Source organism: Mesoplodon bidens (genome assembly GCF_964165515.1).
Source record: "Mesoplodon bidens genome assembly, chromosome: 20".
NCBI lineage: Eukaryota > Metazoa > Chordata > Mammalia > Artiodactyla > Ziphiidae > Mesoplodon > Mesoplodon bidens.
The window spans coordinates 15,868,601-15,893,755 of record NC_138181.1 but is presented as its reverse complement, the minus strand read 5'-3'; the positions used below and the strand labels follow the sequence as shown (position 1 = coordinate 15,893,755).

At 41.2% G+C, this 25,155-nt stretch overlaps 2 protein-coding genes across 3 annotated transcripts; one reads left to right on the top strand and one right to left on the bottom strand.

Annotated features, from left to right (window-relative positions):
* On the top strand, positions 1–11,127 carry MAK16 (MAK16 homolog; the record flags this gene model as incomplete). Of its 2 annotated transcripts, XM_081221158.1 has the most annotated exons (10): positions 1–83; positions 2,449–2,498; positions 2,591–2,700; positions 2,802–2,866; positions 3,053–3,204; positions 3,950–4,004; positions 7,503–7,577; positions 8,306–8,419; positions 9,170–9,235; positions 9,397–11,127. In XM_081221158.1, 10 exons carry the CDS (start codon positions 69–71, stop codon positions 9,589–9,591), a joined length of 897 nt encoding a protein of 298 aa, XP_081077284.1. In that variant the 3' UTR covers positions 9,592–11,127. The 2 variants fall into 2 exon arrangements, with proteins under 2 accessions (XP_081077284.1, XP_081077283.1); XM_081221157.1 differs by lacking the exon at positions 1–83 and having other exon boundaries at positions 2,425–2,498.
* TTI2 (TELO2 interacting protein 2) lies at positions 10,029–24,168 on the bottom strand. Its single transcript, XM_081221156.1, has 7 exons — positions 23,132–24,168; positions 21,650–21,836; positions 21,043–21,135; positions 13,238–13,425; positions 13,002–13,145; positions 11,160–11,322; positions 10,029–10,242 (listed from the first exon to the last, which is right to left on the bottom strand). Exons 1-7 carry the CDS (start codon positions 23,776–23,778, stop codon positions 10,138–10,140), a joined length of 1,527 nt encoding a protein of 508 aa, XP_081077282.1. The 5' UTR covers positions 23,779–24,168; the 3' UTR covers positions 10,029–10,137.
* Positions 24,169–25,155: the final 987 nt, after the last annotated feature.

Sequence of the window (25,155 nt, the reverse complement as noted above, 5' to 3'; positions counted from 1 at the left end):
GATTCTCCGGAAGCAGTTTTGTTGCTTCCCTGCCCTGGCCAGGCTCAGCTCGCTGAACCGCTGACAAGATGCAGTCAGATGATGTGAGTCCTCTTGCGCTGTCACCCGGGTTTTATGAAGTGTGTCTCGCTCGCTTTAGGAGACTCAGAGGCCACCTACTCAGCTGGCCCATTAGCGTCGGGTGGCTCCGGAAGCGAGGCTTCCAGAGCCCTGATTTCCGAGCGTGGGGCTCTCACGTGTCTACCCGGGCCCTTCGGGGTTAAGGGGTCAGGACGCCGCCACCTCAACCCCCAGGGTCGGTGTATCCAGTCCTTGGTGCCTAGCAAGGAAGGACTTTGCGTATGGTCCCCTGGGGACTCAGGAGGCGGCGGGGGCGGAGGTGGGGGGCAGCCTGGGGGACGGTACGGTGAAGTTTAAACACCAAATTTAAGCATCCTTTTCAACCATGTGCGCGGTACTTTTCAACCTGCTTTTCCTGTGTTAGGTGTTTTTTTTACGTTTGCTCCACTCTCTGCCCGCGTCAAAATTTTGGAAGCATCCTAGATTTATTCGTTTAGTTATTCGTATGAGATATATTCAAGCGCCTACCGTGTGCCAAGAGTAATTACTGGAGATTTGGTTGTTATTTAAGCCAGGCAAAAGACCTCTATTTTACTGGAGCTCTGGCGGGGGAGACAGTAAACACGTGAACAAATTAAATACAGTTGAACCGTGTAATACTACTATGAAAGAAACATCGGGTTGATGAAGTAGAGAGTGATGAGGAGAGACCACTTCGGATAGGACTGATTAGGGAAGGTTTCTCTGAATAGAAGGTATCTGAGGCGAGATCTAAAAGATGAGAAGGAACCGCCACTGAGGAAAAACCGCCACAGGGGCTGAGGGAAAAGCAATCAATCTGGGCAGTAAGAACAGTAAAGTACAAAGATCTGGAGGTAAGAGAGAAGGAATGTGGTAAAGGACATTAGTGTGACCGTGTTATAGAAATCAAGGGAAGAAAAGTAGGAAGTGAAGTGGGGTATCTTTGCAGGACAAGATCATGTAGAGTCTTGGAGGAGGTGTCTTAAGGCTTTTTAAAATGAGAAGTGACATCTGATTTACGTTTGTGAAAATGTCTCTAGTTGTGTGAAAGGCTTTCGAAGGAGAGAAAGAATGAAAGCAAGGAGACTAGAGCATGATGAAAGTAGCTTCAACTAAGGTGGGAGTGGTCATGAAAAGACATGGATGAATTAGAGAGCTGTTTTATCATTGTAACCAGCAAGACTTGGTTATGGATGAAATGAAGAAGGGAAAAATCAAGGGATTTTTGGATTTGAACAAACCGTTCAGTGGTGGTTTTATTTATGGAGGTGGGGAAGACTAGGGAAGGAACCCAGTATTCTTTTGAGAGGTGTGGAACTGAGAGCTCCATTTGGACCTGTGAATGTGTTTGATGCCTTTTAGACATTCAAGTGGAGATGTCAAGTAAGCAGCTGCATGTATATACAAATCTGGTGCTCTGAAGAGAAGTCTGACCAGGAGATGACAGTTTGGGAGTCATCAACCTGGAGATGATATTTAAAGCCACAAGCCAGAATTAGCTCCTACTTCTCCAGTTGCATTTCCTCTTACCTGTTCCCCACCATCCCCTGCCAAACACACATCCTGTAAAATTCCAAAAATGTTGTTCCATTCTTTAACGCTTCTTTGTGTTTTTCCCTTTAACTACTTTAGAGCCTTTCCCAATTCCTCAAGGCAGCTCACTCAAAGGCTCTCATGCTGTTACACACCTCCACTGTGGCATTTAGATTGCTGCTTTGTGATGCTTTGTTTACATCTCTTTTTCTGTAGCTAGAAAGAAAAAACTTTTTAAGGATTGTACCTTCCTTCATTCAGCACGTGCCTGAGTGCCTCCTGTGTGTCAGGACTTTGAAATGTCAGTGTCTCACATAAGTATTAAGTGTACAATAAATGCTGAATGAATATAGAGCATATGAGTTAGTGGAGGATAGCAACAGAGGATCTTCCTTGTCAATGAGATAAAATCATGGTATGTGTGGTACGTATATCCAAAAATCTAGTAGTGTGTGACAACGATGCATAATGAACACATTAAGTAAAAAAAAAAAAAAAAGTCAACTACTATATATATAATCTCATATTGTTTAAAATAGACATGTAGGCATGCTAGTTGGTAGAATATACAAATTGAAATACTACGAAATTGTATCTCTGGGCAGTAAGGTTATGGTCATCGCTAATTTGTATTTACTTTTCCTACAAGAATCTGTTATTTGTGTAAAAACAAATAAATCAGACTATTTTACAAAGCATTTCTTTGTCCTCTCATTCTTCAAAGACTCGTTTCCTCAGTAAAGCAGGGTGCTGCCCTAGCGCATGGTTCTCTTGGATTAATATGGCACCTGTTAGGTAAGAGCAGTTGAAATGGGTTTCTACTTTGTCTTGCAGGTTATCTGGGATACACTAGGAAACAAGCAATTTTGTTCCTTCAAAATAAGGTGAGCCTAGATTTTCAACTTGGATATAGATTCCGTCAGTTGCCCTCTTGGCATCCCATCTTATACTCTTTGCTCTTTTCCTCTCATCCCAGAACCAAGACTCAGAGTTTTTGCAGAAATGAATACAGCCTGACTGGACTGTGTAATCGGTCGTCCTGTCCCCTGGCAAACAGTCAGTACGCCACTATCAAAGAAGAGAAAGGTAACTCCTTGGTTTTAACTTGCAAGAGAAGTACTCAACAGCTTTTAAAAGGATATTCTTTAGTCTCTCCGTAAATAATAATGAAACTATTTATCCTGCAGGACAGTGCTACTTGTATATGAAGGTTATAGAGCGAGCAGCTTTCCCTAGGCGTCTCTGGGAACGGGTAAGACTTAGGACATAAAATCATGACGACCATTGATCAAGAGCAAAAAGGCCACATGCTTTTCTCACTTCCTTGACCACATCTACCTTAAATTCTTGGAGCCATCCTTATTAGGCCCCATGAGTGTCGTTAACAGTGAAGACTTAATATTACCCTTGCCCTTCAAGCTTCCTTTCTGTTTAACAGGTCCGGCTGCATAAAAACTATGAGAAAGCACTGGAGCAAATAGATGAAAATCTAATTTACTGGCCCCGTTTCATTCGACACAAATGTAAGCAGAGATTCACCAAGATCACCCAGTACCTAATTCGAATTAGAAAACTTACACTAAAGCGACAGTAAGTATTGATCGTTCATTTATTTGTTTTTAAATTACCTTTCCATGCATCTTATTATGAAGCTGAGATATTGTGAAACCTCTAGTAATGTTTTCTGTTAAGTTCAGCTTTGGGTAATTTTTTATGACATGCTAAGCAGAAGTAGCTTTACCACAGATTAAAGTTGTGCCCTTTAATTTTGCGGGATTTTAAAAACAGTAGAGTACAACTTGATTATCAGCTTCAGAAAATTGTCTTTTTAACCCTGAGGGAATCCTAAAATTAGGGAGTTGAAAATGATCTAAAAAATGTGAAATGGAGTGTAAGAACTTTACTCTGGGTTCACTGAAAACTTATTTTTTTAAGTGATATGAAATCCACAGAACTAATTGCATGCCATCTTTAAGGAGTGATAGGCCCCAATTCATTGTGACCTGTAGAGAAAGCTAGAGATGTCAATCTTCTGTAGAAAATTATTTTTTCCTAGCTTGCGGAAGCATTAATCTTTAACACTGTAAACACCCTCAGAAGTTTCAGGATGCCTAAAGAAACAAAAACAGCCACATATATGAACAATGTCAAATATATGTAAAAATGCCTGACTTCTTATAGCGTTAACTATCTAGAAAATTTTATGTAATCTTGCTATATTTAGCTGAGCCCTACAAAATCAGTTCCAATCCTTTTTTTTCTTCTATCTTTTATTTTAAAGGGACGTGTAGAACATGTACTTGGGGTTTCTGATCATGTGTTTTATTTCCCATAGGAGGAAACTTGTTCCTTTGAGTAAGAAGGTGGAACGGAGGGAAAAAAGAAGAGAGGTAACTTATTCTGATAATCGTAGGTTCTGTATTTTCATTGAGGGTAGGGCTGTGTAGTCAGGGCTCATGAGAACGATTCAGTCACTGCTGTCTGTGAACTGTTCGGGCCCTAGATTATGGACAACAGTATTAGTTGCATATGCTATCTGATATTCCGTATCGGAAGATTTTGACTTTCAGGGCAGGTTAAAATGTGGGTAACTTTGGGGGTATGTGTAACGGAGAACAGAAAAAATACCTTAAATAGAGATCCACAACTCCTTGTCTGAAATTCTTGAGGTCAGATTTAGAATTCTGGTATGTTGCCAATCTTATGTTTTACATATTACCCTCAGCCAGCTTTGAACATTCTCATTAAACACACTAGTAGTTGTGCAGTGAAATATAACAATGTTTCACTAGATGAATCCACACTAGATGGAATTTAAAAAATGTTTTTTTAAGGCACCTCATGTCGGTTCAGGTCATATTAGGCATCTAAACTGGGTTTTTGGCGTTCTGAAATTGCTGGTAAGGGATTAATTGGGATAATTTGTTTCTTTGAAGTAAACTTGTCAGCTCTGTTACTGAAGTAGTGAACAGTGATGATAATATTTTGCTATCCATGGAAAATCTAGTCAGGAAATTCCAGCCTTTGTCATAGAGAGCAGTCTGCCAGTCCACCTCATGAGACCTCACTCAGGCTGAGTATTCTTATGCTTTTAAGACCCAGGAATTAGCTTTTCCTGACGAGTTCACATTTTCAGTCATTCTAGCTATTTGCTTTGCTTACCATCCTTCCACCAACAGACATTTACCTCATCATTTGTCATATCCTATCAAGGAACAGCTTTAATAATCTTGATGCTTTTGTTTCCATTAATCACATAGAGTTTTCTGTATCTCAAACCTGTTATATCATTGGTCTCCAAACTTACTGTTTTGGTGCCGAAACCCGGGATTGAATCTCCAAACTTTTTTGATCGTTCACCCCATCAATAAAATTTTTGAACCTATGCTCCCCAATATATTACTTGTAAATGTTATTATACATGTATATTTGCACTAATAGGTGTATTATAAGTAAAAGTTAGTGATGTAGTGAAGTGAAGGTTTGGTTCTCAGCAGTGTAAATTTGCCTTTAAGGGCTGTCGTAAGTGATAGAGCGCTCAGAGACAGAGAGAAAGGAGGGCATTTTTGAGTGCCTGCGTTGAGTACTTGCTGTTCATTTTTCATTCTCCACCACCAATCATGCAGACGTTTTTGTTTAAATCTGGCCAGTGAGTTTTCATCCTCCCTGAGTCAAAACAGGCATTCTTGCAAACCTTTCAGAAGAAATTAAAATTTTCTATTTTTACCAAATAAGTTTGAAGCCCTCTGAAATAGATTTGGAAGATTTTTTAATGGGTTAGAAAATTCCGTTTCCAAATTTTTTAAGGGTGTGATTGCACTTTTTATGGAAGACACACGTTTTCAGCAATGTCACATACAGATGTAATCACTTTTTAAAATGTTCTAGTCACAGAACAAGTTTTTTTTGGAAAAACAATTCTTTCAAACTCACTGTTAGAGTTTGAAAGAACAGAGTGTATTTATTTTTTAAAACTTCTGCTACAGGGGCTTCCCTGGTGGTGCAGTGGTTAAGAATCTGCCTGCCAATGCAGGGGACACAGGTTCGAACCCTGGTCTGGGAAGATCCCACATGTGGTGGAGGAACTAAGCCCGTGCGCCACAACTACTGAGCCTGTGCTCTAGAGCCTGCGAGCCACAACTACTAAGCCGGTGCGCCTAGAGCCCGTGCTCTGCAACAAGAGAAGCCACTGCAGTGAGAAGCCCGCGCACTGCAATGAACAGTAGCCCCCACTCACCACAACTAGAGAAAGCCCACGTGCAGCAACGAAGACCCAACGCAGCCACAAAAAAAAATACTTCTGCTACATTACATACTGCTGACAGCCATCTGTCATCTTAGAAAAGGTTGACAAATCTGGAACATTTTTCTTTTTGTGAAAAATGCATGGTTCTTTAAGTTCTACAACTCTTTTTAAAGTACTAAATCATTAAATAACCAGCATACATCTTTAAAACTACTCCCTATCTTATTGCAAAGTATTCAATATCATCTATAAATCCACTTAACCAAGCAAATAGCTATAGGCTGCAATAATCTGAATAAAGGAGTGAGACCACCACTTTCAGACTCGTTGTGCAGTATTTTTTCCCTTGGCATATCTTGCTCACTGTAATGTGACACACAACTATTTCCTTTATGGACAGAGTCAAGGCACCTATGTGAGTGTGCATAAAAATGTGTCATAGTTAATATCTTAAAATATATATATACAAAAAGTTATGAATATTTGCTTGCTACATCTCAGTGGATCACCCCTGAGGTGTAAGCACCCCCTTTAGAGAAAAATGTAGATCACGGTAACCTTCTAACTGCTCTGTGTGCTCCCAGTCTCCCTGCATTGTAATTGGTCCTGTGTATTGTTCATCCTAACATAGCTTCAGTGTGTAACACTAACATTCTCTATGATTTTTACTCTCAAATTAATGCACAGTCTTCGGCAAGAAAGGCAGATTGAGGTTAACATTTTTATGTTTTGTGTAAAGGTTGATACCATGTATCATTTCCTACAAAAGACCACTGAAGAGATTTTTTGATCTACTTTCTATCTATCACATGGAATCTAACACGGTTTTAGAAAACGTAAATGGGTGAAGGTCTCTGTTTCCTTTTCGCAGCTTTTATGGAGTCTGCTTCAGGACTTCTAATTTTCTGAGACACTTAAATGTATGTAGACCTACTTGCTTTGTGTATCTGTCAAAGACTTTGTAGAATTTAATTTAGAAATCTGTTCGTAAGGGACCTCCCTGGTGGCGCAGTGGGTAAGACTCCGTGCTCCCAATGCAGGGGGCCCAGGTTTGATCCCTGGTCCAGGAATTAGATCCCACACGCGTGCCACAACTATGGAGCCCACGAGCTGCAACTAAGACCTGGTGCAACCAAATAAATAAATTTTTAAAAAATAAAAATAAATGATCAAACTATTTTAAAAAGTCTATTCATAAAACCATAGGAGTTTATTTATTTATTTATTTTTGGCTGTGTTGGGTCTTCGTTCCTGTGCGTGGGCTTTCTCTAGTTGTAGCGAGCAGGGGCCACTCTTCATTGCGGTGCGCGGGCCTCTCACTGTCGCGGACTCTCATTGCGGATCACAGGCTCAGTAGTTGTGGCTCACGGGCCTAGTTGCTCCGCGGCATGTGGGATCTTCCCAGACCAGGGCTCGAACCCGTGTCCCCTGCATTGGCAGGCAGATTCTCAACCACTGCGCCACCAGGGAAGCCCCAATTTTTTAAAAGATATATATATCTGGTTGGACAGGCAGAAGTTCCTATTACAGTAAGAGGGAAAAGGGGATTATATCTTTCACATAAAAACTTGATTTCTCCCACTTCTTCAGGCTGAAAAATGAGTCTAATGAAGTAAATGGCTTTGCTCTTTTTCTCTTACAGGAAAAGGCATTAATAGCTGCTCAGCTGGACAACGCCATCGAAAAGGAATTGCTGGAGAGACTGAAACAAGATACGGTGAGAAAGCTGGGAACTTTGGGGTACAGATTTTATTTTTTAGGTGGTAATATGCTAGGAAATGTAGGAATAGTGGGAAATGTGTTTTATTTTTAAAGATGCTAGAAAGATCTTCACCTTGATTTTATTATTGGAATAAAATAAATATCATATAGGCCCTGGCTTCCTCATTTTAGTTCCTTGATCAAGCCCATAAAATACTTTAGTTACTCTTGATACTTCAGTAGAGAGACCTTTCCTTTTTTTCCATTATTCCCAACTCCCTGTCCCAAACACAACAACTCCAGATCTCTCTATAAAAGCCGTACAGTTTCGATCCTCCTGCCTATTCATCCTAGTCTTTTAAGGTTCTTTAAAATGAATTATTGTCTTTTGAAAAATTGTCATTTACAGAAACAACATGATAAAATTGACTTTTTCCTTACTATTTCCCCTTTATCAGCAAAATTACATTTGTTCCAATCCATGGGTTTTATATACTACTAAGTTTTAAGTGATCTGGTATCCATCCTTCATAGAAGGTGCCTGTTTGGTATTAATCACTGATTATTTAAATGTCAAATATGGGTTTTTGAAAGACACTGCTGGCTCTAGGCCTGAAAATAATATAGTAATATTACTAATTATTCTTGTTTAATCACTGAGGAAAATAATATACTTGTTGGACAGTGGACTTCAAGCATAAGATCCAAATGTGGTTAAAGGTGACCCATGTTTATGTTTTTTAGTATGGCGACATCTACAACTTCCCCATCCATGCCTTCGACAAGGCCCTGGAACAGCAGGAGGCAGACAGTGGCTCTTCAGATGCTGAGGAAAAAGATGATGAAGAAGATAAAGAAGTAAGCTTTATGTTTTTGCTTTGTCAAGCAGTAATCTATGGGATGAGATCCATTTTTATATAATTGAGAGAGAATATCATTTTCATTTCCCTAACCAAAATAGGTATTTGGTTATTTTTTCCTATCATTTTTGATTAATTTGGTTCAGTAGTGGCTGCTTTGTTCTCCAGGTTCAGCCAACAAACTATTTATGCATTGACAATTTGATCTTATTTATTAGCATTCTAAAATTTTTCCTGCAAGATGACAAATGAAGAGTCCTTATTAGCTGAGGGAATGTAACATTAAGGAACCTACTGAAATTTACAAAGGGCTTAATTTTACTGTTAATATAGGGGAAGTATTTAAATGATAGTATTTTTAGTTAAAGGGCAAATTTAACAAGTAGGTTCACAATAGACTCACACAGGTACACAGGTGTAACTTTTCCTAGTAAACTATTTTTTAATATTTGAAATTAATAGTTTTCGTTGAATGTGCAAAGAATTGTTCTTGTACTGTAAATTGATTTTAACCATTTAAAATGAGGATGTTTTATCTCTAATGATTTAAATCAGGCATGAGAATTGATATCCCTGAAGTGTTTTAAATTCAGAAGTATTAAACTTGGAAATAAGTTGATTTTGGTTGCCTAGTAAGTAGACTCTCATTCTGTTTATGTTACTGATGCACTTATCAAAGAATAAAACCAGATGTCTAAGCTGAATTTTCATTATGTATCTTGAACATAACAACTACATTTTATTTTAGGATATGGGAAAAAGAGAGTTTGTGGAAGATGATGAAGTTGATGAGAGTGACATAAGTGATTTTGAGGTGAGGTTCATGGGTAAAAATCTGTCCTTTGGCTTCAGACAAAAAAGGGGGAGGGGAGTTCTGGTCACACAGAGCAGATAAATTCTCTGGTTTTAGTTCTAAATAGGCAGTTTGGGGAATGAATCTAGTGTCTTTCCTATTTTTTTCCCTCCCCATATTAGGACATGGATAAATTGGACGCCAGCAGTGATGAAGATCAGGATGATAAATCCTCCAGTGAGGAAGAAGAAAAGGCCGTTGACACTAAACATAAAGGCAAAGCACCCTTGAAAGGACCTTTGAGGAGGAAAAAAGCATATGTAGAGATAGAGTATGAGCTGGAGACAGAGCCCGAGGCCAAGGCCAAAACCACGTGATTTCCCTTCAGACGTTTATAAACGGGACTGGGCATTTTGAACTTCTTCCCTTTTTTAATCTTAAACACATACACACTTCTGGGTTTTGCTCTTTATCTTGTTTTTAACACAATATTTGTGTTTTTAATATTTATGCTACTTCTGTGGGGCAAAAAATCGGGGGGCGGGGAGTGGAGAAAAGCCTAAATTGTGAACAGAGTATTTTTATAGCATTGTTACATGTGCTGAAGTAACAGCTTGAGCCCAAGAAACGTAACAGATGAGTTTGTGGGTGTAAATATTTCTAAATTTTAAATGCTACCCACCCGTTTCCTTGGTATCCTCCCCCTGCATTCCTCCCCCTCCCCCCTTTATTTAGAAATGTCCAGACTTCAATTTTTTCATGTTCTCTTTTCCCTACTTCTATGGGAGTAAAAAGGAAAGAAGGAAAAAGAAGATCTAAGTTATAATGTTTAATATAAATATACCTTTTTCCTGAAATAATTCCATTTAAAACAATTGGAACAGAAAGAAAATCTTTTCCTCTTCAGGAAAGTAATACAAGTCTTAAGTTGCATCGTAGGGAGCTCCTTCAGAAACCTGCTGCACTCTTCGGATATAGTTCCCCACCTTACTGTCTTCACAGCTTTGGGGGATTTTAGCCAGGAGACCCTGAAACAGCAAACCAAACGGTGTTTGTTTTTTGTTTGTTTGTTTGTTTGATATGTGTTCTCCTTTTACCTTGGTTGTTCTTTCTTGGTACCATACTCAAAGAAGGGAAGGACGGATGACACTAGGGCACAGTTCACAGAACAGGTGTAACTTTAGAAACGGAAATGTCCTACTGGAGCACAAAGAAGTAGCTTACTACCAGTCAGGGTGAATCAGATTAAATCTAGGGCTTGAAAAATGCCCAAGATTAAAAAGCCGAGATGAAATAATTTGAATAAACCATGCTACCCCTAAATACTTTTAGGATATTTTTCATGCTGCCTTATAACTTTCAACTGAAGATTTCTAAATGGGGTAAGAAATAAGACAATAATTTATAAATTATGTATACGTGGACACACAGCTATTATATGCTATGGCTTTGAGAAGTTAACTTCTGTGGAATATGAGACCAAAGGAAGAATTCCCACGTGGATAAATAAGCATGTGGAAAACACAGTTGCCTCTGAAAAACTGGAAACATTTCTGGTAACTGAATTGCTTACTCTACCTAAATTATTGCTCCTTGGTGGTTTATAGCCCATTATTTCAACCTCTTTTTTTTTCATTCAGACCACTAGAACAGAACTTAAATTTTACAAATTCTTGATCGTGATCCTTTTGCCCATTCTCTGTCCTGGTTCCAGAAACATTCACTGATCCTCTTGCCTTTTGGTCTAAATAGTTCTAAATAGCTTTAAAGGAAGAATAAGGTATTAATCAAACTCCATTGAAGGCTAGAAGGCTCAGAGGTAGAGACTCGAACCCCCCACGTTCATTTACAGACTTGGTCAGGCACGTAAATGTAAATTAGAATCACAGGAATTACCTGAGGAGGAAGAAGCCTGTCAGAAACCAAGTCGCAGACTGTCCCTTACCTTCACCTGTCCTTGAGAGCAGCGGTCCAGGAGAATCAGGCAGTCTGTGGCCTCTTCTAACAAGGCGCTCTTAACAGAGTCAGGTGTGAGGCTTGAATCCCTTGCTACATCACATATCAGTTTCAAGAGAGCCTTCAGTAAGACCACAAGTCTACAGGGAACTCTGGAATCAAGAAGAAAAATGATGTTCAGACTCCGAATCAGGATATTAAAACTGAAAGAGACTTCAAAGGCCATCTAGTAGAAAACCCTCATTTCATAAATGAAGGAACTGAAGTCGAAATTTAAGACCACAGAGCTGGAAGCAGAACCAGAGACCAGACTCCAGATTTCTGAACTTTAAGGCCCTTGTTTTTTCTACAGCACGCTGCCCATACTAACATTCTGGCCTGCCGAGGAATACCTAGTTTCCCTCCAGAAGCATGGTCCTACCGTAAGGAAACAGCCCCTCCTGAAAAGGGAGAACTGGGACCTCCCTTACCAGGAGCCTATACTTTTGACCACAGAACAGGAAATGGCCCATAGTTCTTTAGCTTTGATGCGGTCTTAGGCCTGGAGATTAAAAATACAGTGAGGGAAGTAAGCTTGGCTTTTGAGACTTAACGTGTCAATTTGAGTTTTCTGTCACTATATTTCTGGATCCTAGATTACCACCAGTTAGGCCCAGTCTATTTACTTCTGCTTAGTGTTTCTAAAACTTTTTATGTTGATGATTACACAAAATTGTAAATGCACTTAATGCCACTGAATTGTACACTTTAAAATGGTAAATTTTATGTATTTTTTAACCACAATAAAAAAAAACTAAAAAGCCTTAAGGAAGCTGAAAAATAATTTAACTTGTAGTGTGAAAATATAAATATATTTCTGGGCAGAAATGTGACTGGGAGAAAAGTTTGCATCCCTCATCTTGATCTAAAAAACATTAAGTGTTTTCCTGTAACTTGTGTGCTGCTCAGCCCTCCACCTGTCATCACTCAACACACAATTTGCTGTTTCCCACTCCCCAGGCCCCGCCCCCTCCATAATTGACATTCATTTTCTGACGTCTACGTTTGCTTGCTGACCTCTTCTACTTGGACAGTATTAGTCTGATTCAATTTCATTCATGCATCTATTCCAGTCACTTTAAAAATATCTGTGTACTTAATACCAGGTTCTGAGTAAGTTCTGGAGTTCTTAGTGTACTAAAGTGGTCAGTCTTCCATCCTCCTGAAGCTTCTAGTTCAGTAGAGGAGAAAGACAGTAAGCAAATAAATGCAACCTCGTTACAAATGTGACTGTGGGGTACATTATGAGGAGATGAGAGAATACGGCTCAGAACAGAGACGTGTTGCTGAGGCACTGGACTCGCCGAATTAAACATTGTTATTTCATGCAAGAGAGCCTTCTGCAGACCCGACATGTTTGGGTTCCAGCTTGCTGTTCGGGACAGCTACCTCGAGCCAGAGTTGGAATGCTAAGCAAATATATCCCAGATCAGTATTCTGATTACCACAGATGTTCAGTGATGTGCTATGAGTGCTCCATTCTCAATCAGATTTAAGAAACATTAGGGTGAACAAAGTTAAATATGTCTACTGTAGCACTGCTAAATGGCCTTTAAAATTCTAATATGCATTATAAATCCAGAGAAATGTACACCTGAAGGAACTGACTATATTATATCTTTTCAATGCCATTTTCACAGTTCAAAATCCAATTGGTATGGAAAAACAGGAGGTATTCAAATATATGGCACGTCCTTAATACTTTGTACTGAATGTACATCTGGGCAAGTTCTGAAGGGAGTATCGGCTGAGTTTTGCCCCTCTTAGCACACCTATCTGCTGGCTGTCATACCTGGGCCAAGTATACTGCATGAGAAGTTTTAGGGCCTCCAATATCTTCAATCTAGCCTCCTCCTCGGGTCCATCATAAACCTCCAGATAACCAATGATGACTCGCTCCAGCCTCTTCAAGTGCCGGACAGTTAAGATCCCCAACCTAAAAATGACAGAGAAAACGTGACCCCAAAGAGTGAAGTTGAGTATGGCCACGCCCAGCTGCCCCGGGACTCACCTCTTCACAGGACTCACCTCTTCACAAAAGCCGGTAGGTTTCTTGCATAAGTCCTGCGTAAGAGAAGGCGGTGCTCTGGCTCCATGTGAATCAGGATCAGCTGCAGGACCTCGTCACAGTGTGTGGTGGGTCGGGCTGCATCTCCCTTCCAGTGCAGGGCTTTCTCCAGGATGGGGAATAAATCCAGCAGACACAGGAGCACAGCCTAGGAGGAAGTAATAGGAACTGTAGTAAACTAATTTGTATTCACAACACTCAGATTTTTCTAGCAACTTCCACTAACCTACCATCCTTGGGGTCCATGTCATAGAATTCTAAAACAGTCTAGTAATAAGTTTAATGTATATTACTTGACATTTTCAAACTTTTTTTACATTCTTTTATCTCCATCGGACCGTCTCAAGTTAATACCTTCTCCTCAGGATGATTCTTTGCTAATCTATAAAATTGGAAGAATAGCAGAGCTAAGACTTTAATCCAAAACTTAGGAGTCTAAGTCTACTGTCAGTAAACTCCTGAGCCTAAGTGATATTTACAAGTATTTACAATAAAACCACTCCCAAACGAAATCTCAGATGATCCTATTTGTATCCACTTTGACAACCCTATCTGAAATTTCAGTGTCTAAGCACTCCCTTTTAGCTCTCCTGGGATCTTTGTTTTTTCTTTTATGTCTTTTTTCCTTTTTTTTTTTTTTTTTTAAATCACCATCTCAAGAGCCCTAACGCCTTTCTGGCTGTTAGCACAGCCTGGGTTCTCAAAACCAAAAATAGTATTTAAAAAGGAAAGGTGACAGACTGAGGTGGGAGGAGGGAGACTAGGCACAAAATAAGAAACAAGGTAATTTCGACCTCTGATTTTATATAACTTGTTTCTTCTGTCTTCAGAATGTTCTCTGCACACCCCCCATGGCTGAAACTTTTTTTTTAACATCTTTACTGCAGTATAATTGCTTTATATTGTTGTGTTAGTTGCTGCTGTATAATAAAGTGAATCAGCTATACGTATAAATATATCCCCATATCCCCTCCCTCTTGCATCTCCCTCCCATCCTCCCTATCCCACCCCTCTAGGTGGTCACAAAGCACCAAGCTGATCTCCCTGTGCTATGCGCCCGCTTCCCATTAGCTATCTATTTTACATTTGGTAGTGTATATATGTCCATGCCAGTCTCTCACTTCATCCCATCTTACCCTTACCCCGCCCCGTGTCCTCAAGTCCATTCTATACGTCTGCGTCTTTACTGCTGTCCTGCCCCTAGGTTCTTCAGAACCTTTTTCTTTTTTTTAAGATTCCATATATATGTGTTAGCATATGGTATTTCTTTCACTCTGTATGACTTACTTCACTCTGTATGACAGACTCTGGGTCCATCCACCTCACTACAAAAAACTCAATCTCGTTTCTTTTTATGGCTGAGTAATATTCCATTGTATATATGTGCCACATCTTCTTTATCCATTCATCCTATGATGGACACTTAGGTTGCTTCCATGTCCTGGCTATTGTAAATAGAGCTGCAATTAAATTGTGGTACATGACTCTTTTTGAATTATGGTTTTCTCAGGGTATATGCCCAGTAGTGGGATTGCTGGGTCGTATGGTAGTTCTATTATTAGTTTATTAAGGAACCTCCACACTGTTCTCCATAGTGGCTGTATCAATTTACATTCCCACCAACAGTGCAAGAGGGTTCCCTTTTCTCCACACCCTCTCCAGCATTTATTGTTTGTAGATTTTTTGATAATGGCCATTCTGACTGGTGTGAGGTGATACCTCATTGTAGTTTTGATTTGCATTTCTCTAATGATTAGTGATGTTGAGTACCCTTTCATGTGTTTGTTGGCAATCTGTATATCTTCTTTGGAGAAATGTCTATTTAGGTCTTCTGCCCATTTTGGATTGGGTTGTTTTTTGCATATTGAGCTGCACGAGCTGCTTGTATATTTTAGAGATTAATCCTTTGTCAGTTGCTTCATTTGCAAATATTTTTTCCCATCCTGAGGGTTGTCTTTTCATCTTCTTTATGGTTTCCTTTGCTCTGCAAAAGCTTTTAAGTTTCATTAGGTCCCATTTGTTTGTTTTTGTTTTTATTTCTATTTCACTAGGAGGTGGGTCAAAAAGGATATTGCTGTGATTTATGTCATATACAGTGTTCTGCCTACGGTTTCCTCTAAGAGTTTTATAGTGTCTGGCCTTACCTTTAGGTGTTTAATCCATTTTGAGTTTATTTTTGTGTATGGTGTTTGGAAGTGTTCTAATTTCATTCATTTACATGTAGCTATCCAGTTTTCCCAGCACCACTTACTGAAGAGGCTGTCTTTTCTCCATTGTATATTCTTGCTTCCTTTATCAAACATAAGGTGACCATATGTGTGTGGGTTTATCTCTGGGCTTTCTATCCTGTTCCATTGATCTATATTTCTGTTTTTGTGCCAGTACCATACTGTCTTGATTACTGCAGCTTTGTAGTATAGTCTGAAGTCTGGGAGCCTGATTCCTCCAGCTCCGTTTTTCTTTCTCAAGATTGCTTTGGCTATTCGGGGGCTTTTGTATTTCCATACAAATTGTGAAATTTTTTGTTCTGTGAAAAATGCCATTGGTAGTTTAATACAGATTGCATTGAATCTGTAGATTGCTTTGGGTGGTATAGTCATTTTCACAATGTTGATTCTTCCAATTCAAGAACATGATATATCTCTTCATCTGTTTGTACCATCTTTAATTTCTTTCATCAGTGTCTTATAGTTTTCTGCATACAGGTCTTTTGTCTCCTTAGGTAGGTTTATTCCTAGGTATTTTATTCTTTTCGTTGCAATGGTAAATGGGAGTGTTTCCTTAATTTCTTTTTCAAATTTTTCATCATTAGTGTTTTCTTAAATTTCTTAAATTTTCTTAAATTTACCAAGGCTTGATTTGTGACCCAAAATATGATCTATCCTGGAGAATGTTCCATGAGCACCTGAGAAGACAATGTATTCTGTTGTTTTTGGATGGAATGTCCTATAAATATCAATTAAATCAATCTTGCTTAATGTATCATTTAAAGCTTGTGTTTCCTTATTTATTTTCACTTTGGATGATCTGTCCATTGGTGAAAGTGAGGTGTTAAAGTCCCCTACTATTATTGTGTTACTGTCGATTTCCCCTTTTATGGCTATTAGCATTTGCCTTATGTATCGAGGCCCTCCTATGTTGGGTGCATAAATATTTACAATTGTTATATCTTCTTCTTGGGTTGATCCCTTGATCATTATGTAGTGTCCTTCTTTGTCTCTTGTAATAATCTTTATTTTAAAGTCTATTTTGTCTGATATGAGAATTGCTACTCCAGCTTTCTTTTGATTTCCATTTGCATGGAATATCTTTTTCCATCCCCTCACTTTCAGTCTGTATGTGTCCCTAGGTCTGAAGTGGGTCTCTTGTAGACAGCATATATATGGGTCTTGTTTTTGTATCCATTCAGCCAGTCTATGTCTTTTGGTTGGAGCATTTAATCCATATACATTTAAGGTAGTTATCAATATGTATGTTCCTATTACCATTTTCTTAACTGTTTTGGGTTTGTTATTGTAGGTCTTTTCCTTCTCTTGTGTTTCCTGTCTAGAGAAGTTTCTTTAGCATTTGTTGTAAAGCTGGTTTGGTGGTGCTGAATTCTCTTAGCTTTTGCTTGTCTGTAAAAGTTTTAATTTCTCCATTGAATCTGAATGAGATCCTTGCTGGGTAGAGTAATCTTGGTTGTAGGTTTTTCCCTTTCATCAGTTTAAATATGTCCTGCCAGTCCCTTCTGGCTTGCAGTTTCTGCTGAAAGATCAGCTGTTAACCTTATGGGGATTCCCTTTTATGTTACTTGTTGTTTTTCCCTTGCTGCTTTTCATATTTTTTCTTTGCATTTAATTTTTGATAGTTTGATTAATATGTGTCTTGGCATGTTTCTCCTTGGATTTATCCTGTATGGGACTCTCTGCACTTCCTGGACTTGACTATTTCCTTTCCCATATTAGGGAAGTTTTCAACTATAATCTCTTCAAATATTTTCTCAGTCCTTTTTTTTCTCTTCTTCTGGGACCCCTATAATTCGAACATTGGTGCATTTAATATTGTCCCAGAGGCCTCTGAGACTGTCCTCAATTCTTTTCATTCTGTTTTTTTTATTCTGCTCTGCGGTAGTTATTTCCACTATTTTATTTTCCAGGTCACTTATCCTTTCTTCTGCCTCAGTTATTCTGCTATTGATTCCTTCTAGAGAATTTTTCATTTCATTTATTGTGTTGTTCATCATTGTTTGTTTGCTCTTCAGTTCTTCTAGTTCCTTGTTAAATGTTTCTTTTATTTTCTCCATTCTATTTCCAAGATTTTGGATCATCTTTACTCTGAATTCTTTTCAGGTAGACCGCCTATTTCCTCTTCATTTGTTTGATCTGGTGGGTTTTTACCTTGCTCCTTCATCTGCTATGTATTTCTCTGTCTTCTCATTTTGCTTAACTTACTGTGTTTGGCATCTCCTTTTTGCAGACTGCAGGTTCATAGTTCCCGTTGTTTTTGGTGTCTGCCCCCAGTGGCTAAGGTTGGTTCAGTGGGTTGTGTAGGCTTTCTGGTGGAGGGGACTGGTGCCTGTGTTCTGGTGGATGAGGCTGGATCTTGTCTTTCTGGTGGGCAGGACCGCATCCGGTGGTGTGTTTTGGGGTGTCTGTGAACTTAGTATGATTTTAGTCAGCCTCTCTGCTAATGGGTGCGGCTGTGTTCCTGTCTTTCTAGTTGTTTGGCATGGGATGTCCAGCACTGTAGCTTGCTGGTTGTTGAGCGGAGCTTGGTCTTAGCATTGAGATGGAGATCTCTGGGAGAGCTCTCCCCGATTGATATTACATGGGGCCAGGACGTCTCTGGTGGTCCAATGTCCTAAACTCAGCTCTCCCACCTCAGAGGCACACCCAGCCGGAGCACCAAGACCCTGTCAGCCACATGGCTCAGAAGAAAAGGGAGAAAAAAAATAAAGAAGGAAAAATAAAATAAAATAAAGTTATTAAAATAAATTTTTTTTTTAATTTTTAAAAGTAAAAGAAAGAAAGAAAGAAAGAAGAGAGCAACCAAACCAAAAAACAAATCCATCAATGATAATAAGCATTAAAAACTATACAAAAGGGCTTCCCTGGTGGCGCAGTGTTTGAGAGTCCACCTGCCGATGCAGGGGACACGGGTTTGTGCCCCGGTCTGGGAAGATCCCACATGCCGCAGAGCAGCTGGGCCCGTGCGCCATGGCCACTGAGCCTGCGCGTCCGGAGCCTGTGCTCTGCAACGGTAGAGGCCACAACAGTGAGAGGCCCACGTACAGCAAAAGAAAAAAAATAAATAAACTATACCAAAAAAAAAAAAGAAAAGAAAAAACAGACAGACAGAACCCTAGGATAAATGGTAAAAGCAAAGTTATACAGACAAAATCACACAGAGAAGCATACACATACACACTCAGAAAAAGAGAAAAAGGAAAAAAGTATACATATATGTATATATTTAAAAAAAAGGAAGAGAGTAACCAAATCAATAAACAAATCTACCAATGATAATAAACTCTAAATACTAAACTAAGATAAACATAAAACCAGAGACAAATTAGATGCAGAAAGCAAACCCCAAGTCTACAGTTGCTCCCAAAGTCCACCACTTCAATTTTGGGATGATTTGTTGTCTATTCAGTTATTCCACAGATGCAGGGTACTTTGAGTTGATTGTGGAGATTTAATCCGCTGCTCCTGAGGCTGCTGGGAGAGATTTCCCTTTCTCTTCTTTGTTCGCACAGCTCCCAGGGTTCAAGTTTGGATTTGGCCCCGCCTCTGCGTGTAGGTCGCCTGAGGGCGTCTGTTCTTCGCTCAGACAGGACGGGGTTAAAGGAACAGCTGATTCGGGGGCTCTGGCTCACTCAGGCCAGGGGGAGGGAGGGGTACGGATGCAGGGCGAACCTGCGGCAGTAGAGGCCGGCGTGATGTTGCAACAGCCTGGGGTGCGCTGTGTGCTCTCCCAGGGAAGTTGTCCCTGGATCACGGGACCCTGGCAGTGGCAGGCTGCACAGGCTCCTGGGAGGGGAGGTGTGGATAGTGACCTGTGCTCGCACACTGGCTTCTTGGTGGCTGCAGCAGCAGCGTTAGCATCTCATGCCGTGTCTGGGGTCCGCACTGATAGCCGCGGCTTGCACCCGTCCCTGGAGCTCGTTTAGGCAGTGCTCTGAATCCCTTCTCCTCGCGCACCCCAAACCAATGGTCTCTTGCCTCTTAGGCAGGTCCAGACTTTCCCGGACTCCCTCCCGGCTAGCTGTGGCACACTAGCCCCTTCAGGCTGTGTTCACGCAGCCAACCCCAGTCCTCTCCCCGGGATCCGACCGAAGCCCAAGCCTCAGCTCCCCGCCCCCGCCCGCCCTGGCGGGTGAGCAGACAAGCCTCTCAGGCTGGTGAGTGCTGGTCAGCACCGATCCTCTGTTCAGGAATCTCTCTGCTTTGCCCTCCGCACCCCTGTTGCTGCGCTCTCCTCCGTGGCTCCGAAGCTTCCCCCCTCCACCACCCGCAGTCTCTGCCCGTGAAGGGGCTTCCTAGTGTGTGGAAACCTTTCCGCCTTCACAGCTCCCTCCCACTGGTGCAGGTCCCATCCCTATTCTTTTGTCTCTTGTTCTTCTTTTTTCTTTTGCCCTACCCAGGTACGTGGGGAGCTTCTTGCCTTTTGGGAGGTCTGAGGTCTTCTGCCAGTGTTCAGTAGGTGTTCTGTAGGAGTTGTTCCACATGTAGATGTATTTCTGATGTATTTGTGGGGAGGAAAGTGACCTCCACGTCTTACTCTTCCGCCAGCTTGAAGGTCTCTTCACAGCAGATGCTGTGCACTGCAGCCTGCCCAGGACCCTATCGTTTACGTCTGTCCTGGTGTGATTCCAAACACCATTCCTGAAACTCTTATTCATCCTTTATAAGCAAATATCACCTCCTTACCCGATCCTCTTAAAACAACCCCAATACCACCAAACCTTGTTAGCTACCTACTGTTCAATACCCACTGCACTTCACAGAAAACTTTTAATAGATTTATTACTCTGTACTGTATTTACATATACAGTATATATATTTGCATAAATGTCTCTCCAAAGGATTTCTTAAAGTCAGAAACCCTGTCCGACTCATTCATTCTTGAAACCTACAATGGTTACTGGCACACAGTAGATACTCAATGTCTACTGGATGAAAGAATAAAAGACACAAAAAACCCAACATAAAAGGAGTTCCCAGAGTGTGTGTTGATGTAAAAGCAGCCCAGAAGGAAGGACACCTAAATTAATAAAAATGGAACTTTTTTGGGAGTTCCCGGACATCCCAGTGGTTAGGGACTCGGTGCTTCCACCGCAGGGGGCTCGGGTTCAATCCCTGGTTGCGGAACTAATATCCTGAAAGCTGTGTGTCCAAAAAGAGAAAAAAAAGAAAAAGGAAAGAAAAAAAAGAACCCATCTCTCTTTTGCTCATAAATAGGTGAGACTAAAAAAAATTGTTTAATTAAAAATAGAACTTTTTCAGACATAAAGCTGACCCCAAGTGATATATAATTGACCCAGATGAAGACAAAACACTGGCTTTTCTGTGGAGACTCAAGAATGTGGACGCCTCTTGGTATTGAGACATTTTCACTAGTCATTTGCTACCCCCATATTTTCAACTTGTCAATGGCTCTCAGTTATCACCTTTACCTTCCAAGAAGAGAAAAATGTGTACCAGCTATTCTTATTCACATAGTGCCACCTACTCAAATTTGAGAGCTCAGACTCAGAGTTATGAACAAATCTTACCATTACCTGAATGAGGTGGTGCTCCCGTGTGTACAGGTGGTTGAAGAGGGCATGGTATAGGACTTGGGCCCTGTTGTACTGCAGCAAATCAGCAGCTGGCTGCAATCAAACAAATTACCCAATTAAAAGCTTCCCAAGGTTGGCAAAATGTTGACAATTTTTGAGATTGAACATGGTACATGGGATTCATTATACCACTCTCTCTACTTCTGTGTATATTTTAAAAGCTCCATAATACACAGTTTAAAAAAAAAAGCAGTTTCCTTGACTAATAGCTTGCACATTTGGGTATAATCCCTTTCAGCTTCTGAATTTTTTGTTCCTTGAAAGTCAGTTGTTAATGACTCAAAGTCTGGTTCTTCAGTCTGACGATGGTCTATGTTTCTTATATACGTCACCTATGAGATACAACCTACTAGGTTGGCAGAGGAAAATACAGAGAGAAAAATATAAATTAGTGAATTGAGAGTCACATGACAGCATTAAAAGAAAGCCTGTTAATAAAAGATATAAACATAGGCAGCAGCAGAGCAGTGATGTCATGAACGAGGCATGGCCATGATGACTCAGCCTGCACCATTGGTACAGATGACAGAGAACGGAGGCCACTTACCACATTTAGCACAATGTGATGGAGGCAGTGGACACCCAGGATTTTGTTCTCTGTTTGATAGTCATCTGAGATGAGCAATGATGGGGGAAGTACCCTTTCCAGATGTTGGCTCAGCCAGGGTCGAGTGACCTTTTGCAGAGTCCATGAGAAAACATGTTTGGTGGCTGGGTTATTCTTCCAGGAGTCCCTAAATGGAAATATGAAACCACATTAATTAAGTGACATGGTGTCCAGTTCAAGCTAAATATATTTTCTTATACTTGAAAAAAAAATACATCCCACATAAGATAACTCTTGATGTTAACAACATACATTTTTAAGATTTAGATCAAAATAACTTACAGAACTTACACTAAATACATTTATCACCCAGGGCTCTGGGTCTAAAGAATATCCGATGAAAAGTAGCCAGTTATAACCACAGCTATGTAAAGAATCTGTGGTGATGGTGGTGGTTACAGCGAGAAAGTGTTGAGAAGGGAGAGAGGAGGAAAGGAAATGTCTTCAGTATCACTATTATTATTATTATTACCACATGGGAGCAAATGAATCAATATTCAAACAGCAATTTATAGCTTATAAAGTGAGTTTACACACATTACTCAACCAATCTTCAAATACGGTGTAACAGGTAATGTTATCTTTATATTGCAAATAATGAAACTGGTCCTATTCAGAAGCAATAAAAAGAAGCACCAGACATCCTCAAAACTAAGCCTTTTAGGGCTTCCCTGGTGGTGCAGTGGTTGAGAGTCCGCCTGCCGATGCAGGGGACACGGGTTCATGCCCCGGTCCGGGAGGATCCCACATGCCGTGGAGCGGCTGGGTCCGTGAGCCATGGCCATTGAGCCTGTGCGTCTGGAGCCTGTGCTCCGCAACGGGAGAGGCCGCGACAGTGAGAGGCCCGCGTACTGCAAAAAAAAAAAAAACTAAGCCTTTTACCTCCACGTTCCTGGTAAAAAGACAGTTATGTACTCACTTTTTTCTCATCGCTCCAGGGTCACAAACACAAATGTACAAAGTAGCAAGTAGAATCTCACAGAAAATACTTTAGCTAACAGCAATCTAAAGGACTTTTATTTTTTCATCCCAAACATGCTTCCATATCTAATAACTAGCGATGAGCTTCAAGATCCCTAAGTTTAAATTCAAATCGTAAGTTTAAATCTTCCCGAAGTTTAAATCTTCTCCGAATCCCCAACCCCACCTAACTGAAGAAAGTTAAGTCTAAATAAATGGGACAGAACTTCCAATTTCAGGGCAGTTGTCAGGACTGGAGAAAGCACTAGAAAATCAAGTCAGAAAACCTGGGTTCTAATGTAGAACTTGCCACTACCGAGTTAATGTCATCACAATCACAACCGTTCTGGGCTTATAACACCTTTTTGTCGCTGATGCAGAAACAAGACTCCTTTGAGCTCTAACCTTCTAAAACATTAGTCTGAAGCTTAAGTCGGTGGCCCTTACGGCAGAAGTACTCACTTATTCAAATCGGGTTTGAGAAGCCCCATGACCGCAGTAAATCTCCCTTTCTCATCTTCATTTTCTCCGTGGAGGAATCCAGCCACAGAACCACACTCAGTAACCTGAAGCAGTAAGGCGAGCACCTGTCCAGCGATGCCCTGAGATTTGGGGCTGGTCCATGGTTGCTCCAAGTTGTGTGTGACAGCAAAAATATAGATGGGTCCTGCCAAGTGACGGAGGCCTGCCTTCCATGCAGGGCAAACCAAGGAATTCTTAGCGGTCTCAACTTTCCTCAACAGCTTAAGGAAGAGTAACCCAACTGCTGCCGCTTTCTCGGCCACTTCGGAGTGACGATCACCTCCCCCTTCCGGCCCCTCGGGAGGAGCTGCATACTCCCCCAGGGCTTTTGCCACCTGCCCCAGCATCTCGGGCATTCCACGGAGCGAGGTGTCACTCCCCTCAAATAACTGATCACATTCTTTGGTTTCTAGTACAGCACTGAGGTCCCGAAGAGCAGCATTTCTGGCCTTGTCCCGTCGGGATTCCTGGCCGGCAAACTGGTGCAAGATCTGGGAGAAGGCCTGTCCGAGGGCGGAGGAAGGCCACCGTCCAGGAAAGGAAGAGCCCTCCTGGGGTGGGGATTCCCGAGAGCCGTCAGGCTCCATGCCTCAGACCGAGGACGAGGATGGAGGCGGGCGGGGATCCGCTAAAGAGGGAAGGAAAGATAACTCCGGGGCTGGGATTCTTTCAAAGGACAGAACTAAAATCAAATAAAACGGCGAGACGTCTTGGAGGACCGATGGAGAGTCTAGCCCGCAGAAGAGTAAAGGTATAAAGGAAAAGATGCGCGAAAGGGGGTTCTCTGGGAGTAACAGAATCTCAGATTCCCAACAGTGGAAGGGAGAAATTACTCTTGCCTCTCTGAAGACTCAAAAAAAGAGAAAAAAACAAAAAAAACAAAAAAATCCTAAAGAGCCTGAGAAATAAATCTCTAAGGCGTGACACTAACACTGCCACCGTTACCTTCAGCCCTTCCGGCACGCCTGCGCCTATCAGGATCCGACTTAGCAAATGTCGTTGCCGCAAAGCACAAGGCTAGCTTCCGCCATTACCGCGGCTACGCTCCGTCATTTCACGACGTACTACCGTAAAGCAATAGCGACCCGGGTTCAAGAGAGGGTGGAGCTATGGAGAGTATATTTGCATGGATAATAGACGCATCTCTATTTTGTTTCTGTTTTCACTTACTGAGGTAGAAACAAAAGAAATATCAGGCAATATCGGTGATCGTGATAAAATATACAGGACTTTTAATATCAAGTATAAGTAAATATGCACTATATCTGTCACCCTTACTGTAAAGTCAGTGGGTCGTACCCGGGGCTCCTTAGCCGAGCAGGCATGTTGATCCTTTTGTAGTTCATAAATATGATGATTGGGTGTTCACGCGCTTGTGTGACATGTGCCTCCTTCTAACCTTGTTACGCCTATGGCACATTACCCGTCTGACGTGAACTGTGAAGGATCATTTTAATCTTGCGACCTTTTGGTTACCGGCTGGTTGCTCCTAGTTGTTATCTTTTTGTGTCTAGTACGTGATTGTAAAGCGTGTTTGACGTCGAGTTCTGCGTTAGCTTTGGTTTTTCTCTTTCTGCAGTTAAGTTTTTAATGTTGATTGCCGTGGGTTTTTAAAAAAGAAAAAAGACGGAAGTCGCTGGTAAGCAAGGAGTTTGAAAATGGTCTGTGGCGACGGGGGTTTCGCTAGAAACGCGGCTGATACGGGTGTGGCTCGGGCTCGCCCGCGGGTGTCCGGGCGGCTCCCGGGGTTGGGGTTGGCACCTCTAAGTGGCAGGGGTGGGGGCAGCGGGAGGAGCCACGGCCCCGTGCAACTTTTTGTCCGGGTCGGTCTCTTGCTGCGGGTTCCCGGACGATGGAGTTGAGAACGTTAGAACTTGGGTTCTCCGGGGGCCGCTGACAGTCCCCGGCTTTGCCTGGGCGGTTGCAGGTGACTTATGATAACTTCCGTTGTGTGGTAGGTGCCC

Bases quoted from the DNA above. Each gene is read 5' to 3' on its own strand.
- TTI2 (XM_081221156.1), bottom strand. From the start codon at position 23,778: ATGGAGCCTGACGGCTCTCGGGAATCCCCACCCCAGGAGGGCTCTTCC. The intron at 21,136-21,649 runs GTAAGTGGCCTC...GTTTGATTGCAG, and splicing joins ATCACATTGTGCTAAATGTG to CCAGCTGCTGATTTGCTGCA. The intron at 13,146-13,237 runs GTGAGTCCTGTG...TGTCATTTTTAG, and splicing joins CTACCGGCTTTTGTGAAGAG to GTTGGGGATCTTAACTGTCC.